This window comes from Sebastes fasciatus, chromosome 19, assembly GCF_043250625.1.
Source record: "Sebastes fasciatus isolate fSebFas1 chromosome 19, fSebFas1.pri, whole genome shotgun sequence".
NCBI classification, from domain to species: Eukaryota; Metazoa; Chordata; class Actinopteri; order Perciformes; family Sebastidae; genus Sebastes; species Sebastes fasciatus.
The window spans coordinates 7,639,858-7,658,929 of record NC_133813.1 but is presented as its reverse complement, the minus strand read 5'-3'; the positions used below and the strand labels follow the sequence as shown (position 1 = coordinate 7,658,929).

The 19,072-nt window shown below is 41.1% G+C and overlaps 2 protein-coding genes across 5 annotated transcripts in view; one reads left to right on the top strand and one right to left on the bottom strand.

Moving 5' to 3' along the window:
• The window catches only part of dcc (DCC netrin 1 receptor), a 330,153-nt gene that overhangs the window by 48,600 nt on the left and 262,481 nt on the right, over positions 1-19,072 (bottom strand). For 2 of the 4 annotated variants that reach the window (XM_074617402.1, XM_074617404.1), the window contains exons 16-21: positions 17,020-17,115; positions 11,307-11,545; positions 8,694-8,832; positions 4,760-4,867; positions 3,849-4,043; positions 3,685-3,717 (exon numbers count right to left, since the gene is read on the bottom strand). In XM_074617402.1, coding sequence (XP_074473503.1) covers positions 3,685-3,717; positions 3,849-4,043; positions 4,760-4,867; positions 8,694-8,832; positions 11,307-11,545; positions 17,020-17,115 — 810 coding nt within the window. The remainder of the gene's footprint in view (positions 1-3,684; positions 3,718-3,848; positions 4,044-4,759; positions 4,868-8,693; positions 8,833-11,306; positions 11,546-17,019; positions 17,116-19,072) is intronic. The other 2 variants (XM_074617403.1, XM_074617405.1) reach the window with 1 other exon arrangement.
• Positions 1-19,072, top strand: part of spina (spindlin a) — a 391,527-nt gene that overhangs the window by 162,651 nt on the left and 209,804 nt on the right. The window lies entirely within an intron of this gene.

Genomic DNA, 19,072 nt, shown 5'->3' with positions numbered 1-19,072 from the left:
TCCTCAGTGATATAGATTCCTGATCATAGAACGGGTTGAGAGCTGTATCTGTATTCCTGGCAGGTAGACATAGCGCGTTCTCTGCCAGGGTTGTCCCTTCTGTTGCTGATTTTTTGTGGACAGATTTGGTCCAGCGATGATGTAGTACTGTTGGTTTAAGTCCAGCATGCACTTGGTGGAGTCAAGTGTGAAGCAGCTAGGATGAGAGTCGGCCCCTTTAAGTCTAATTGTTTGCGGAACTCTTCTGAGAAATAGTGAATAACCTCCTTCGGGTGGCAACTGAGTCAAAAGGGTCAAACTGTAGACCTTATGCAGGAAGTTGTAGCACATTCTCTGGCTTTGCAAGAGTTGTCACTTGTCACCCATTCTTTTTCTTATTTTCTGTCTCTAAACAAAGCAAGAAGTGACCTGCATAGGACTGCATTTCTGTTTTTTAGACATGTTAGCGGCATGGCTCTAGGGGTGGCTGGACTGAAATATCTCAACAACTGTTGGATGGATTGGCGTATTGTACAGACATTCATGGTTCCAAGAAGATGTATCTTAATGACATTGGTGATCCCTTGACTTTTCCTCTAGTGCCAGCACAATGTTGACATTTGTGGTATTAGAGCACAGTCGCACAGCCGTTCGTGAAATAGTCACAAAATTTAACGTATTGATTCGTGTACACGAATTTCACATATTTTCGTGATGGTAAGCACAAAATCAATTTGTATTTTATCCACGGAATTGTGAACCGGGAAGTATAAAGAGCGGCGAATGCCGTGTAAGGAGGAGGTCGGGGTGGATGAGTGGGTCAAAAAACACGGGAGTTTCACCAAGGAGACTGGTGTTTGTGTCCCGTATGAAACCAGAAGTCAAAGTTGATTTATTTGTAACGTAACTTCTGTGCTCAAGTAACCGCTCTTCCGGGAGTTATTTTAACCAAAACCGTAATCTTTTCCTAAACCTAATTAAGTAGTTTTGTTGCCTAAACCTAACCAAGTCGATATTTTCCTAAACCTAATTAAGTAGTTTTGTTGCCTAAACCTAACCAAGTCGATCTTTTCCTAAACCTAACTAAGTAGTTTGTTGCCTAAGCCTAACCAAGTCGATCTTTTCCTAAGCCTAACTAAGTAGTTTGTTGCCTAAACCTAACCAAGTCGATCTTTTCCGAAGCCTAACTAAGTAGTTTGTTGCCTAAGCCTAACCAAGTCGAATTAAATAGTTTTATTTTGAAAAGGGTGAATCGGAAATTGACATGTGTATCACATTTTGCTGGACAAAACATAAAAAATAGGTTGTTAAAAGTTGTGCTAAGCGTCACAAAAAAGGGAAATTCGTGTCTATGTACACAAATCAAATAGATTCAATTTTGTGACTATTTCACAAAATGCCGTGAGACTGATTTGGGTATTAGATAAAATATCAATAACTATTAAATAGATTGTGATTACATTTGCAAATGTTAGCATGGCTAAATTAAAATGGTGATCATGGTAAAGATTACGCCTGCTTATCATCAGCATGACAGCATTGCCATTGTGAGCATCATGGATGTGGTTAGCATGCTGCAATTAGCATTTAGCTCAAAGCACCGTTGTGCAGCCTCACAGAGCCGCTAGCATGGCTGTACTCTTGTTTGCTGATGATGTGCTGCTGTTGGTTTCCAGCATGCACTGGAGCAGTTTGCTAGTGTGTGCTATGGGCATCAAATGATGCAACACTACATGATGATGATTTCTGTGCATGCATAACAGTGTAATAACAGACTGTTGGTGAGAATCTGTTTCAGACTGATATTAATGCTCATTACACTTAAAATGCAAAGGCTTTAAAGAAAATACAATTAAACATTAAAAACTACAAAATGATTGGTCATGTTCTCTGAGCTGCTGTGAGACTTCAGAGTTTCGTGATGCAAATTAAAAAAGTTTTGAGCGTTCAATCATTAGCATCATGTCCCCTTCTGCTGGCTGTTTGCTGCGGCTGATGAATAGAACCAGCGAACAGAGCGTTAATTATGTCTGAGTTGATTTGATGAACTTTAATATGGTAAACAGCTCTTTCCCATCGCCCCTCATAAGTCTGAATTAATAACTACAAAAGCCTCTTCTTCCTCTCTCGCTCGCTCTCCATTTATTTCTCTCTCAGAAGAACTTGCTTAAAGTGAAAAAATAAAAATAAATCCAGAAGAGAATAATTTTCCTTTAGTGTCTCTTTTTCTTGTTAAATAATTTCTCATTAGTGTACATGAGACCAAGATTTGAACCACCTCTCCTCATTTTATCCTTCCGTCCTAGCCTTTTTCAACTTACTTACCCTTCTATCCTCCTTCTTTTCCTCTACTATTTCCCCTCATCCTCCTTTTCCTTTTTTCTAAATCATTTTTCAACTGGCATTATTTGAGGAATAATAAGGTCGGCTTCCATAAAATTTGTGTAATTGCGGGCACAGTTATTCCTCCTCTGTACGTTTTTTTGGTCCTGCGATACTTCTGCATAACTTGGGATGGTAATGTTGTTCCAATAGTCAAATGTGCACAATCCTGCTCCTACTTTTCATTACAATGTCTGTAACGGTTTTTGAAATATTCAGTTTTTTATTGTAGGAAAATATCATTGACAGTTGATGAAGATTTGCATAAAATACAAATAAAAACACCTAACTAACAGAGAATCTCACATTTAAAAGTGAGATTATAGCAATCATGATGTTAGTAATAGCCTACTCGTCCTGTTTGCTCATAACTTTTCAATTGCACCCATTTTGGCCTACCCATTTTTTTGCATTGTCTCCTATATATTTAATCCAATCTTCACCAAACTTGGTAAATAACATAAAAGGTAAAAAGTCCATAGTGCTCGGAAGTTCAAATCAGTGTGATGAAGGTGCTCTGTGGTGGGGTACACAAAGCTTCAAAAAAGGGGGAGTCCAAGGCACTCTTCTGGCCAAAAATAAAAAGCCTTTATTCAAATGGGTATATCATGATTAAATCATAAAAACAATGCTGGTACATGTTCAGATTGGGTTACAGATTCCCACAGGGTTACACACCATGCTTTTTATTTTTTGCCAGAAGAGTGCCTTGGACTCCCCCTTTTTTGAACCTTTGATTAACAACATATTTCAGTGGTGTCAAACTGTTTCCGTCTGTCCATCGCTTCTTTAACACTGTTGACACTGTCAGCTTAGTATTTGACCAGTTTATTCATTGTTTTCAGCTAACAGTTTCAACTTCTCTGCTCGCTGACTAACTAGTTTTTAAACACTCTCAATGAATTCTATTTTTTCGAATTAATTGAGAATTTGCATTTATAAACCAATCCCAGTGACGTACACCTGGCAAATCTGTATAAACATTGATTGTATTTTACTTAGGAAGGTGGCAGTACAATTTAAATACTAGAAAAGTGCAAGCATATTTTGTTTTTATTTTCAAGTATTAATTGTTAGTACCTGGTCAAAGATACTGTATTTTTTTGTTATGTTAAAAGTCAATACAAATATCAAGGACAAACAAAGAAGTGATCTGATCAAATGACTTGAAATGAGAAGATTTGAAGAAGGATTTTAAAATCAAGAATTTGAAGTTAGTTTGAAGCGTGCATACACACAGGCACACACACACACACACACACACACACACACACACACACACACACACACACAGACTGACAAACTAGCAGGGGAAAAGCCTACCTTGATCATTGGCCATCTTGTCTGGATGTTCCACTGAAAGAGCAACAGAGAGAATCAGCAAACTTATAAAATATGGAACAAAGGAATACATTTACAGATAAAGTGGGTCTTGATCTTCAGTCACACACACGCACGCACTCATGCACGCACGCACTCTGACAGACCTTTGGCGGTCCTGAAGTGGATGGGCTCAGACAGCGGGCCGACTCCTTTGGCGTTCTTGGCCTGAATCCTGAAGTAATAAACTGTGTCGAGGTTCAAATCCACGACCTGATGGGTCAGCCGGTCACCGGTGATCGCCTCCATCACCCAATCATCTATCGGCATGTTCTTATCCAGCGTGTAGTAGAGGATGTAACCTGACGGACAATAAATCATAAAATTAATAAGAGTAATATTTAAATTAACAGTGCAGTACGGTTAACGTTAGCATCTTCTTATCCATGTTTATAAGACCCGATAAAGCACGATTACTTATATTTTAACGTGTTTGTATAAAGAAAGTTTCATTACAGGATTAGAACAGACATGTGTTTAGATGTGAGGTGTGAGATATACAACTGAATAAATCATTTTTACGGAATTAGACAAAAGAATATGAACATGAGGAATATGTATAAGATCTAAAAATATCTGATGTGTATGAGTGTGTGTGTTTGCCGCTGCGTTGTGCTGTTATCCCTGCAGGGAGCGTTTGATTCGTCCTCCAGGACGCTGCAGGAGCAGCAGAGCTCGTTAAAACAGACGGGTTTACAGCCGGGTCGATCGCCCAGAGGAGGAGGGAGAACAATGGAAGAAAGTGTGTGTGTTTGTGTGTGTGTGTTTGGATAGACAGCTTATTCTTGTATTCTTGAACAGTGTTTTGATATTGTAAGAAAAAAATGTTTTGGTCTACTTTCAGACATTTAACAGATGACAATGATTAATGTATTATTGAAAAAATGATCAGCAGGTTAATTGAAAATCAAAATACCACAAAATATTAGCTCTGATGAATGGTGTGTGTGCACAGTAACTGAACAGTAAACAGTCTACCTTGGATGAGTAGGGTGGCATATCTGTGCGAAACCCTCACCTGTGATTCGTCCGTTAGCATCCATCGGCGGTTGCCAGCTGATTAAAATGGCGCGGGGTCTTCCCTCGCGACTGATCACTGTCAAATCTTTGGGGGCGGAGCCAGGAGCTGTCAATTAGGAAAAAGAGGAGAAAAATAAGCACAAGTGTCAGCAGTAGTAGGATGAACTAAAGGTGCGGTTAGCTTCAGTTTGATGAAGGTTACAGCGTTCAGAAGTTCAACAATTAAGTAAACCAGGAGACGATTTGCTGAAATGTAGTTAAGGTGAATAAATGAGATGTTTGATCAGGGTAACCAGGGTTAAATGTTGAATGGACTTATGCATTTATATAGCGCCTTTCAAAGCGCTTTGCTTCAGGGATTCCTGAACCTTTGAATGTTCCTTAAAATGCCACTAATGTGATTAAAGGAATAGTTCCACATTTTGGGAAGTGTTATTTCTCGCCTCCGTCTGTGGGTTTGGTGTGGGTCTCTTGTATTTCAGTTATCTGCTCTGCTTGAACTTGAGAAAACTGTGCAGAAGGTAATTTCCATCACTTGTCCTGAACTGCCGTGTGGCATTGCTCCCGATGTGAAAATGTCAAGCACTCGGCCTCACAACCAGGTTTTTTTTTTAATACTCAACTGTCACCGTGGAGTTATAGATGTGATTAAAGACAAGTTGTTAAGTTTCACACTGGGGCAGGCCTCAAAGCTCACATCCCAACATTGGCTAATGAAACCGCTTATTAAATCTGACATGATGCGCTGGAGGAAATCACAAGTTCCAGCTGAGCCTGTTAGTGACGGTGACAACCTGTACTTCTCATAAATACAGAGGGAGGCCTCAGGAAGATACATCTTCACATACCTGTTGGGGAAAGCAGTGGTTCCAAAACTGAAATAATTACATCTTCAGTTTATAATCAGGTCTACTGAATGGTTGACTACTCAGCCTCATCAGCATCACCAATTCAGTTGGTTGCAATCTGCAACCTCGCCGTTAGACACCGGTCCTCTAAATATTTACTTTTTTAAAATAAAATTACGATTAATCGTAAATTAATTGCAAATTTTGTATCTGTTCAACATGTACCTTAAAGGGAGATTTATCAAGAATTTAATAATCTTATCAACATGGGAGTGGGCAAATGTGCTGCTTTATGCAAATGTATGTATATATTTATTATTGGAAATCAATTAACAACACAAAGCAATGACAGATATTGTCCAGAAACCCTCACAGGTACTGCATTTAGCATAAAAAATATACTCAAATCATAACATGGCAAACTGCAGCCCAACAGGCAACAGCAGCTGTCATTGTGTCAGTGTGCTGACTTGACTATGACTTGACTATGAATTAATAATTATTATTATCAACTACACAAGATATGTTTGTTAACAGATGAAACCTTCATTGCACAACATGAGACTAATAGCCTACAATCTAGTGTTAAATATTACAACTACACAGAAAGTTCGGACTTTCTACAACACGTGGTGTACGCTGTCAAAACTAAGAACCAATCAGCTTTTTGATCAGGCGACAGCCAGGCCTTTCCCATAATGCCCTGGGTCTTGCAGTCGGTGGAGAGCAACTGCGGCTCCTGGCTCTAAAAACTGCGGCCGCCTCGATCTCGTGAGGTTATCGTTGCCCACGTGTGCATGACGTCAGAGCAAGTCGGGATCAAGTTGGACACAAATCTAACCGGCATGCATTGCACGGCGATCGGCGGTGATCGATTCTGCGAAGGCCTGGCTCGTCTCGAACAAGCCTACTGTTTCTAAGCAACAACAGCAGTTGCCACTGTTATCTCATCGGTTGCGCTTTGAAATGTCAGCGACAACGGAGGTCAAAGTTGAAATAGTTTGAACTTTGACCGCAGCACTCGGTGGCAATTTCGAGCGGTGCGCCACGCCAAGGGTAGCGTTTCCTCCTCATTGAAAAACAATGGCAGCGCCAGCGCAGAGGGATTTTACCGTTGAGCATGTGTGGGCAGCTTTAGGCAGCGGTATTATGGGCTGCAGCAAAGGCAGCTTTTTCTGTGAAAATGTGGTCAGTGTTTGTGTGTCCAGAGCTGGTGGATCACTGCAGGGACTGAGTGGGCTCAGTCCGTCTGCTCGCTCTGAATGTCAATGTATTCCAGCAGGCCCCGGGGAGCCGGCGGGGGTAATGCCGTTCACGCTTAATTGGGTGACAAATCCGACAAACATGATTGTAAACATCCTGAAAGGGATACCTTGACATTTTGATTTCAGTCTGCGGTTGGGTTTCATTGTTGCAGAGAGTTGTTGTGTTGTTGCGGGGGAGAGTGGAGTGTCTGCATTACACCTCCCTGAACCAAAACAGGATTTCTGTGCATTGTTAAACCCCTTATTAACAGGAATCGCTGTTCAGGCAGGGGAAGAAAATAAAAAAAAGTTCCACCCCCGTATACCTGTTTTTCCCAGAATGACTTTGAACAAATCCTCCGGAGAAAAACTGAACCGTCTGTGTCTGCGTGACTGTTTTACATGTCAGTGAAGAGGAAGTGACAGAGGAACATTTTATTACAACTGAATAAAGAATCCCTCACTTACTAGAATTCTAAACTTAACACAATTGTGAGCGTGTAAAGTTTCTTCTTGACCTCAGGATGAGAAGTTTGACAACAAAAAATAGGGCTGTCAATCTATTAAAATATTTAATCGTGATTAATCACAAATTAATCGCACATTTTTTATCTGTTCAAAATGCACCTTAAAGGGAGATTTGTCAGGTATTTAATACTCTTATCAACATGGGAGTGGGCAAATATGCTCGCTTAATACAAATGCATGTATATATTAATTATTAGATATCAATTAACAGCACAAAACAATGACAGATATTGCCCAGAAACCCTCACAGGTACTGCATTTAGCATGAAAAATATACTCAAATCATAACATGACAAACTGAAACCCAACAGGCAACAACAGCTGTCAGTGTGTCAGTGTGCTGACTTGACTATGACTTGCCCCCAAACTGCATGTGATTATCATAAAGTGGGCATGTCTGTAAAGGGGAGACTCGTGGGTACCCATAGAACCCGTTTTCATTCACATATCTGGAGGTCAGAGTTCAAGGGACCACATACCAGGTTTTCCTCGCTAAAATTTAACGTAAGTTTGGAGCGCTATTTTACCTCCTTCGCGACAAGCTATTATGACAATGGATTCCTTAAGTTTTCTAGTTGCATATGATGTCAGTATTTTCACTCTAGCTTTTAAACTAAGCCCAGTACAACCTAAAAATCATAAGCTGTGTTAATGCCTTAAAGAAGTTAGTGGCGTTGTGTAATGTACAGTATTGACTTTTCCCATTAAACTTTGACCTAGTGTTGAAATGGGAATCTAAAAAGCTCAGTGTGATACACATTCAGCTCGACAAAACTGACATTCCGGTATCGTACAGTACGCAGTCAGTGTCGACAATACAGAGATTTGTATAAAAGAAACATTTCCAGGGTTGACTTCCGTGGTGAAAAAACATCTAAACATTTTGACCAGTACTGCTCACACAATGACAAAACAACTTTTCATTTCAGCGGCATCGGCCAATTTACTGACACAATAACTTGGTTTTGAAGCATGAATGAGGTGTTTCGGGTGAGTTACTACCTTTTGCAAACACGCAATAGAGTTGTGATGTTCAATGAAACTGTTGTGACAATTGCACTTACAGTTTAGAGAATGTTTAGACTGTTTCACAAAATGAGCCAAAGCGATCGAGAAAAACTGTAGTCCATGTAGTCTCCTCTCCAGGCTGTGATCAGATTAGGTTAAAAGAGAGGTGGTCTAAATCCTGAGGGTGTAGCTCGTGGTGAAATAATATAAAGGTTTATTGCTAGGGTTAGGGGGGATGTGTTATGCCAACGGGGTCCTCGCAATGACAGAACTAGAAACAAGAGTGTGTGTCTGAGAGACCTACCTGCTTCATACGTCGTGGCGTGCGCCGTCATACTCCAGGTGCTGGACTTGCGGCCTTTGGTTACCATGACGGCAAACTCGTACATGGTGTTTGGTTTGAGGCCAGTGACGGTGTGGCTGAGCGCCGTGGTGTCTGCAGACTGGACACACAGTAAAGTTGTAGAATTTAGATGGTTTCAGAATAAAACTGAAGATAGATAGACAGATAGACAGATAGACAGATAGATAGATAGATAGATAGATAGATAGATAGATAGATAGATAGATAGATAGATAGATAGATAGATAGATAGATATATAATCTCCTTTGACAAGGCTCAACAATAATATACTAATCCACAAAAGGAAAAGGTGAAGTTCTTTGTCAATAATATAGCATTTAAAGAAGACACATTCGAGACATAATGAGTTGAATAATGCCAGAGAGTATCCGTCCTCCGAGCATCTTATTTCCGTCTGTCTGTTGTGGAGACAGTCAGTCTGTCCTTGTGTTTGTACTTCCAAGATTATTTCCATCTAAGACTTCAACATCAGTGAATATTAACATACCCCAGCAGCTGCGTAAACTCAGTTGTGATTTCACTTTAAGACCAGACATCTGTTTGTCCTTGTGGCACCAAGTAAATGGTCTTATTTTCAGAATAATAAGAAGACTCCTCTCTCTCTCTCTCTCTCTGGGTGCCCCCAGCTGCAGTTTATTAAGGTGAGCAGACTGTCTGCCCTTGTATAGATTTCCTATTTCTATTGTTTTTGAAGCAGAGTTCGGATTATTGTTAAAGTTTTCCAGAAGTCCAGAGAAGAAAAGAAGTCTCACCAGGTGAACAGACAAGAACATGACAGGATCAGTGAATGATTTATTTTATTTTCCAGTAAAATCAAAATGCTTCCAGGTTATGTTTTTACTACTGTACTGCCAAACGATCTAAGCTGTTTCTGTCAGAATCATTTCTTAAGAGATGTCCTGATCAATAAAAGCTTCTGAAAAAGACAAAAACTCAGTTTGGTGTAACTCTGGTGCAAAACTCCATGATTATTGTTTGCAGTAGCTGTGCTCCATTTATTCTCGCTGGCAAGCCTCTTGTTCTATGGCAACAAGGGAGGGGGCACCGGCTTTAATTGAGTGCAGGAAGCACCGGAGGTGGCAGGTATGACATTTTATCCTCATCAGCTTATAATCATTTGCCGTGGTAACGCTTCTTGTTTCAAAGGAGTATTAATAAGGTGAATTTGAAACATAGTTAGAGGGCATAAAAAACATGCATGCAACAATTTTCATTTCATTAGGGACAAAACAATAAAACAAAATAATAATTCTATCTTCTGACAGCTTGCAAGTGTTGAGCTTGTAGGAGAGCAAAGGTGGAAGGAAGTTTTGTTTTGCAAGTCTCACATCTTATGAAATCCAGAGGCAAGTCCCAAGTGATGACAGGTAAGTCCAAAGTAAAATCCAATTCATAAAGTGTGTTTAAAATCCCAAATAAGTCATTATTTGTTAGTTTTAAGTACCAAGTCAGGACGGGCAAGTCCCAAGTCAAGTCTCAAGTTAAGACAAGGAAGTCCCAAGTTAAGTCTCAAGTTAAAACAGGTCAGTCCCAAGTCAAGTCTCAAGTCGCGACAGGTAAGTCTGAAGTTAAGTCCCAATTTAAGACAGGTAAGGCCCAAGTCAAGTCTAAAGTTAAGACAAGTAAGTCCCAAGTCAAGCCCCAAGACAGGTACTGTAAGTCCTAAGTCAACTCTCAAGTTAAGACAAGTAAGTCCTACGTCAAGCCCCAAGATAGGCAAGTCCCAAGTCAAGTCCAATTCATAAACTGTTTAAAACAACTCATTATTTGACAGGTTAGTTTTGGGTGCCAAGTCAAGACAGGAAAGTCCCAAGCTAAGTCTCAAGTCATCCCAGGTAAGTCCTAAGTTAAGTGCCAAGTCAAGCCATGTAAGTCTGAAGTTAAGTCCCAATTTAAGACCGGTAAGTACTCGGTCAAGCCACAAACCAAGACAGGTAAGTCCCAAATCAAGTCTCAAGTCAAGACAGGTAAGTTCCAAGTCAAGCCCCAAGTCATGACAGTTAAGACTCAAGTCAAATCTCAAGTTAAAACAGGTAAAACCCAAATCAAGTCCAAGTTAAGTCAGGTAAGTCCCAAGTTAAGTCTCAAGTCAAGACAAGTGAGTCTGAAGTTAAGTCCCGATTTAAGACAGGTAAGTCCCAAGTCAAGTCTCAAGTTAAGACAGGTCAAATCCCATTCATGAACTATTTAAAATCCCAAACAAGTCATTATTTCACAGATTAGTTTTGAGTACAAAGTCAAGACAAGTCAAGTCTCAAGTTAAGACATGTAAATCCCAAATCAAGTCCAAGTTAAGACAGGTAAGTCCCAAGTCTGGGCTTGGGGATATCAAGTCATTCCAAGTCAAACGTCCAAGTGAAGTCACACGTCATTGGTTTTACAGTCAAGTCTTTTTTTGATTTTGTCAAGTCAAGTCTAAAGGTATAAGATTATTAACTCAAGTCTATGTCGTGTCCACGTCGTGTCCACACATCTGGCAGAGATAATACTAAACTAAGAAGCGATGTAGAACAGCTGCCCATTAACATCACATATTGGCTGTCTGTGTTTACCTTGTACTTTCCACTGGTGGAGTAGCTGGTCTTCCACTTGACGGAGTAGTACCGGACCTCGGACGCCTTCTGGTTCTTGGTCATGGAGTTGTCGGCCCAGGAGACGCGGACCGAGTCCGAGGACAGAGCCACGGCTTGGACCCCCACCGGAGGGATCATGGGAGTGCTGATGTCTGGCATGGGAGTGGGGTATTTATCAAAGAGGTGGAAGAGGTCATCCTCAGATGGGTCTATGGGGTCTGAGGGGCATGCGTTAACGGTAACCAGGGTGTTTGGGGATAATTAATGAAATCATTCAGTGTAATGAATGTGTGATGTGACACAAGCATAAATTCAGAGTAATATAGGTTTGTTACGTGTTCATATACACACACAGGTGTCAAACCAACAACAACACAATAAATACACAAGATGACGTGCAAGTTTGGAAGTGAGATGCAGCAGGCAACCATGTTTGTTTGAGAGGAGGGAAGAAGGAGATGAGGAGTGGATGGATGAGGAAGTGAAAAAACAGGAGAGAGGAGAGGAGAGGAGAGGAGAGGAGAGAAAAAGACAAAGAGTAAGAAGACAAAGTGGTAGATGAAAGGCGTTACTTTAAACAGGAAGTGGAGCCTCAGATCCACAGAGGGGCAAAGGACGAAACGCGGTACGAGCTGAAACACAACACCTGCAAGTCTCAGAAACCTGGACATTTGAGAGTTCAATTTTGAATTGCTTCGTTGAGTAAAGTAGATCAGAACTGATGGCTAGAGCTAGGAAAATATGTTGTCTTAAGTTGTAATAAACCCTAGTTTTCCTTTAATGAACCAAGAAAATAGTCCTTGAACAAGACTCGGTCAAACCAGGTCGAGCGAGGACACTAGGGGACGCGCTGCTCCACTCGACTGGCCGTTCAAATGGTGACGTACCCTGTCGTGGAATGCACCTGATTGTTTAGTTTATTTCACTCTGATTCCACGATTCCATAATTTAACATTGAACTTATTGTGGTCCTGGGAGATGAAGGAGGCTCGTCCCGTTGTGTCTGCAGTCCAAACGAGACCGCTGAGAGAATCAACACTGACATCTAATGTGCTGCTGTTGAAGAGAGATGTACAGCTGCAGGCCAACATAGAGAGAGACAGAGAGAGAGAGATTGATGAAAGAGGTGTTTAGAGCTGCAGGGCGAGCTGCAGCGGGCGGTGTCGTGGTTAAACTGGTCGTCCAGCATCACAATAAAGCTCCACTCAGGACAGAATACTGATGAGGACGGAGAACACGCCTCCTCCGCTACACTCCTCCCTCTCCATCCTCTTATTTCCTTACTCTCTGCAAATCTCCTCCATCTGATCACTTTTCTTCCTCCTTTCCAAATTTTCCTGCGCTCCGTCTTTCTTTTCCTCCTCCCTTTCTTACTCCTCCCACCTCACTAACTCGATCCTTTCCTCCTTTCTTCCTCTAACCTTCCCTCCCTCTGTCTTTCCTTCTTTCCTCTTTCATTCCCTTCATTTTCCATCCATTGCTTATCCCCCACCCTTCCTCTCTGCCTCGTTTCCTCCCTTCTTTCTCCCTCCATCCTTTCATATTGCTCTTATCCCTCCCCCCCGTCTCCCTCCTTCTCTCTCCCTGCGGTCTTCCAGTCCTTGATTAAATGGCGGCGTGGTGGTTGGTTGAGGATCAGTTCTGTCTCTGCAGTGTGTGGGCGGCGAGGCGAGGGACGAGGCAGTATATTAACGAGGATCCCACCGTTAACGAGCCGTTTTTTAAAGCTCTCGTAAAAAACTCTCCAGCAGCCTGCCACCATAAAGTGACAGAGAATTCAGCTTGTCCTGGCATGACAAGGCAGTGTTTGTGAGTGTGTGTGTGTGTGTGTGTGTGTGTGTGTGTGTGTGAATGTATATCTATGTGTCACTCTTGATGACCTTGTCAGAACAGTAATGGGTTTAGTTTCTGTCTCAGCCCTCAGGGTCTCAGCTTATCAACTCCTGACTGTCACACTACAACTCCAGGTGAGACTGTATCTCTCTAGAGAACTCAGCACGTCTTCATATGTCTATAGAACTCCACGTGTTTCCATATTTCTACAGATGTGTCTGTGTATCTCTATAAACTTCCAGATGTGTTAACACATTTCTACAGAACTCCAGATGTGTCTACTTATCTCTAAAAAGTCAAGATGTGTCTTTGTACTGCATGTCTCTAGAATTCCAGATGTGTATATGTATTTCTTAACAACTCCAGATGTGTCTATGCATCTCTATAGAATTCCAGATGTACATATGTATTTCTAAACAACTCCAGATGTGTCTACGCACCTCTATAGAATTCCAGATGTGTTAACACATTTTTACAGAACTCCAGATGTGTCTACATACGTCTATAGAACTCCACGTGTTCCCATATTTCTACAGATTTCCAGATGTATCTCTATATCTCTATAAAATTCCGGATGTGTCTTTGTACTGTATGTCTATAGAACTCCAGATGTGTATATGTATTTCTGAAGAACTCCAGATGCGTCCTTGTATGTCTATAGAACTCCACGTGTTCCCATATTACCACAGAACTCCAGATGTGTCTCTGTCTCTTAATAGAACTCCAAATATGTTCCCATATTTCTACAGACCTCCAGATGTGTCTCTGTATCTCTATATAATTCCAGATGTGTCTTTATACTGTATGTCTATAGAACTCCAGATGTGTCATCGTATGTCTATGTAACTCCATGCGTTCCCATATTGCTACAGAAATCCAGATGTGTCTCTCTGTCTCTATAGAACTCCACTTGTTCCCATAGTTCTAAAGAACTCCAGATGTGTCTCCGTATCTTTATAGAATCCCAGATGTGTCTTTTTACTGTATGTCTATAGAATTCCAAATGTGTATATGTATTTTAAAAGAACTCCAGATGTGCCTTTGTACTGTATGTCTATAGAACTCCAGATGTGTATATGTATTTCTACAGAACTCCAGATGTGCCTTTGTACCGTATGCCTATAGAATTCCAGATGTGTTAACACATTTCTACAGAACTCCAGATGTGTCTACATGTCTATAGAGCTCTAGATGTGTTTCCATATTTCTACAGAATTCCAGATGTATCTACATATGTCTATAGAGCTCCAGATGTGTCTATATATCCCTCTAAAGCTTCAGGTGTGTCCGTGTTCTCTATAGCAGTGATTCTCAATGAACGGGCAATGACGCGGTGCCAGTCCTTGCAGTGTTGCCTACCGGGCATCCACAGCCAGCACAGATCCATCACCTGTAGAACACTGAACCAACCAGGAAATCAGCTAACTTTTTTCAGTAGAATAAAATGAATGAACTCATCTCTTGAAACTCTATTACAACTGTAGGAGAAGAAAAATTCTGCTGTCCCAATTTTACTTTCTTTCTACATCCCACGCCTCTCCCTATGCCTCCTCTTCGCTATCTCTTTCCTCTCCCTGCCGTCATTCATTTCTCTTTTTCTGCTTCCCTCCTCTTTCAATAAGCTATCATTAAAGTCCATCAAATGTCTCTCTCTCTCTCCGGGCCCCCCTCCTGCTGTTTCTCTCTGTCTGAGATCCACATCCGACCTTCATCTCCCCTCTCTTGCTCCTCGTTTCCTCTTTTTAAGAAAGCTCCATCAAAGACAACAAGCACGAGTTAAAAATAATCTTTTGTTGAAAAGTTTCACTATAAAATCATCCCGTAATGAAGGTTAAGAAACTGCGGTGAGCCGAGTGGTCTCTGCTGCTGTTTTTTGTCCTGTGACTATCATCACGAAAAAAAACTCAGAAATGTGGCATTTTTATGAGAGTAATAAAGGATTTATGTCCGCCAAAGGCTGCTGGGTGAGCAGAGGAGGGCCGGCTGTTTAATTCATAAGATGAAACTTGGCTGAGAGTTGGATGTGTTTCATTTATCTCACTTCTGCAACCCATAGTGTGCAGGAAGAGCTAATGAGTCTCTCACTCACGGACACATTCAGTCAATGCAACGGGTGTGAGCCATCACACAGACCATATTTAAATACATACACACACCTATATGTTCATACATGTTACACACACACACAGACGGCTGTGACTGATGTGTGAACATTTTCCTCAGGATTTTATTTCAGGAATCTGTTGGACACAGATTGAGGCCGAGCTGTCTCTTCACAGTCTTTTTCTCCTGGATCAACTACAAGTAGCCTACAAACTTCCTCATAAATATCAACTAAAACACCTGGGAGAGATAGTATAGATCATGTCTCCAAAACCAAGACATCTAGTCTATATTTAGGAAACCAGCTATGCCTCCTGCTACATTTGCTACTACTGCTGACTCACTGAGGTGAGGTTTTGCAGTAACGACAACTATGTGAGCAGTGGAGTAGTAACGTTACGAGGCATATAGAAAATGTAAATGAGTCAAATTGGACAACTTAATGCTTCAGCCACACACTCTTTGTCACAGCAGAGGAAAGCACACTGCCATCGCCAGATGAGTGACAACTTTGTTCGGCTCGTTATCTGTAAGCAGTGTGGCGTTGGAGCATGGTGAAATTAACAAGATAGCTAGCTAGCTAGCTAGCCAGCAGTATGTGACGAACCAGGCTTTCAACTAACTCCAATGTAAACCCACCCGCCGCGTAATTTGACGGTCGAGCAAGTGACGTAGTATTAATAGCGTGAGAGTCCGCCAAGGGTGGGTGGGACCTATGGTGCATGGGTCAAACAAACACAAGACTTTGAAATCAGGAGACCGGTGTTCGTGTCCCGTGTGAAACTAAACGTTGACTTATTTTGTCACAACAGTCTCTAGTCATGTGACTCGTTGGTATTGTCAGTTCTGAGAGTCACTAGTCAGTGAAGTTAACGTCAACCACGACCGTTTCCTAACCATAACTAAGTGGCTGTGTTGTCTAAATCTAACTTCCTGTGAAAATGGAAGTTTATTTTGAAAACATGTAACGAGCGTATATTGACACATCATACCCAGTCCGTCCAAAAGTAGCGCAAGAGGGGTACCCCGTGTGTCAGGGGCGCTAACCAAGCGGCGGTATTTGACGAGTTTGGAGTGAGAATGTGTTGGTCCAAACGGTCCTTCCGCCTTTAGACAACCAGCTGTCTCCAGGAGCTGCATCCGTTCTCTTTCCAGTGAGCTCCGTCCACACACCTGATCATCCGATGACGTGGATTCTGTTGTCACCATAACAACTAACAACTATCTCCACTTTCTTTTGTACTGGTCAAATTACCACAGCAAACCTTTCAATGACCCTACTACTCCGATTTGCTTTGCCTGAAACACGTCAAAGAACAGACCCAGTCTGTATTGTTTTGATTTCTTCTTCTTCCTCTTCTTTTAATTTCCGGCAGACTAAGCACAGGAAGTGCATCGCTGCCTCCCGCCAGTTAAAAATAACGACGCATTTGTTCTTTGCAAACGGAAATGATGTACGTGTTAATTTGCATATAGAGCGGGGAAGTGAGATCCGATCACAGGTGGCCACTGGAGACGCATTCTAATTCCTTGTTACTACTGGCACTACTACTAATAAAAGCACTATGGTCACATCACCATCACACTCACAGCAGTCACAGTCAGTTTTATATACTGACACTGACATAACCATCATGTCCAGGACTGATATGTAACATGTCATTATATCTGCTACATGCGTATCATATTGTATGTGAACACATCACCGATGTGCTGTAAACACAGGATCACTGTGATTATCAGTGTGAGATTGTACCTGTCAGAGATCGAGTGACAGCGCTCTCATACAGAGGGACGCCCTCTCCGGCATTATTGAACGCCTTCAGGGAAATCACATAGTGCGAGCTCGGCTCTGAGAGAGAGAGAGAGAGAGAGAGAGAGAGAGAGAGAGAGAGAGAGATGTGGAGAGAAAGAGAGAGAAGTACAAAGAGTTATTTTAAATGACATTCAGCAAATAATAATAGCACATTATCATTTTAACCCTCTGAGACCTGTGGGATTGTGGGTGATCATGACAGACGTCGCTGTCTTTCAGAGGCTGTGGCAGGTTCAGTTTTAGAGGTACAGTGAAGATACAGATATCATATGAAACTAGCTTTTATGGCAAAGAATATCAAACTTAAATATGAATGAATGACTTTTATTACAGCATTACACATTTCATATTTATATGAGAATTTTTTTTACCTAAGGAATCTACTGGTACCAACCATGTCAACGTAGCTTGTCGTGAATGAGGCTAAATGACGCTCCAAATTTAGGCGAAATTCTGGTGAGGAAAAACTGGCCATTTCCAAAGGGGTCCCTTGACCTCTGACCTCAAGATATGTGAATGAAAATGGGTTCTATGGGTTTTTGAATGTAGTATAAATGTGTTATGTTCGCCTATTCTAAAAATCATGTGTTTGAATATTTCTGCATACTGGGGTCCCTAAACAGTCTTGGAAATACATAAATTGTGTATCACTGTAAAGCTGAGACTCTTGTGGATCCAATGAGCCCAATTATATTCATGTGTGATGATGTTAGTCCCCATAGTAGCCATTTCATTGTAGTGAGATCATTTTTTTAAACTTGACCTCACTGTCTAAAATGACCTGTGTTGACCTCGAGGATAATCACAGCCACATGAAACTTTACAGCCACAAACTACAGACCTAGAGCATTCAGAGGATGGATGGCTTTACTAGGTAGACTGACAATAAGGGGGTTTCTGAGCAGTTTACACAACAGAAATGCTCGCCATCCAATCGCTGAAATATGCATTTCTTGCAGAAATCTCCAGTGTCAGAGGTTTTTGAAACCAAATCACAGCATGGCTTTTTCTATGGTGTTCCTCGAGGTCTTGGTGTCTTTTGGTGGAATTATTGATAGTTTTTATCAATTCTCGAGTGGTAAGAAAATGGTTCAATTTAGCACCAAATCTGTGTAACAAATGGTATCAACCCAAAAATTGCTGCAACAACTTATGAGACATAATAGAGCATGGGGATGACCATCATACACTTCATCATAATGTTCTAAAACCTTATACACTTTTACAATTAATTTTAAATTATGAATTAATTAATCCATGTTTATCTCTTTTTCATGACTAGAACAACTTGACACACAGTGAGCTTCATCTCAGATTAAGCTTCAGGTTCCCAGCTTTCAGTTGATGTACACCACTTCTATGTGACATCTACTGTTGACCTGCTATCTCTCCCTAAAGACCCCATGTACCACCCTAAAAGAGACAAAAACGGGTCTATTGTGGGTCTCAGAGGGTTAACTTTTTTGTAACTTTTGAGATCATTTGCTTTTTTATACTGTCATTTCTTTGCTTTTCTGTATGATTCTGCAATACATATTTATTAAATGTTAAAGTGGGGAAGACATGAAAGAAAGGTCAAAGGTTAACCCAGCTTTGCTTTGACCTCACTATGAACATGCTGGGCTTCATTTCTCATATCAGCAATATTTAAACCCTATAATATATTTTTTTCCACAATACATATGTAGTATCTTTGTATTGGCTGGTTAGCAAGCATTGGAATTAGAATACACCTCAAAAATATTTATTATTATTTTAGAAAAAATGACAAGACCATCACCAGTCCCTAACTAAATCCTGGAAAAAAGATGTGGTTGAGGTTTAAAAATTTGAAACAGAGAAAGTTGCTTCCTCCAGGTTTGATGAAAGACGTGGCTTCCTTCCCTCGGTCCCGACCTGTCACATGACGACAGCAGATGCACCTGAAGACATGATGACTGCAGACGTATGAACTGATTGTCATGCAGCAGCTCGTCCCGCCGCCGCCCCGTCG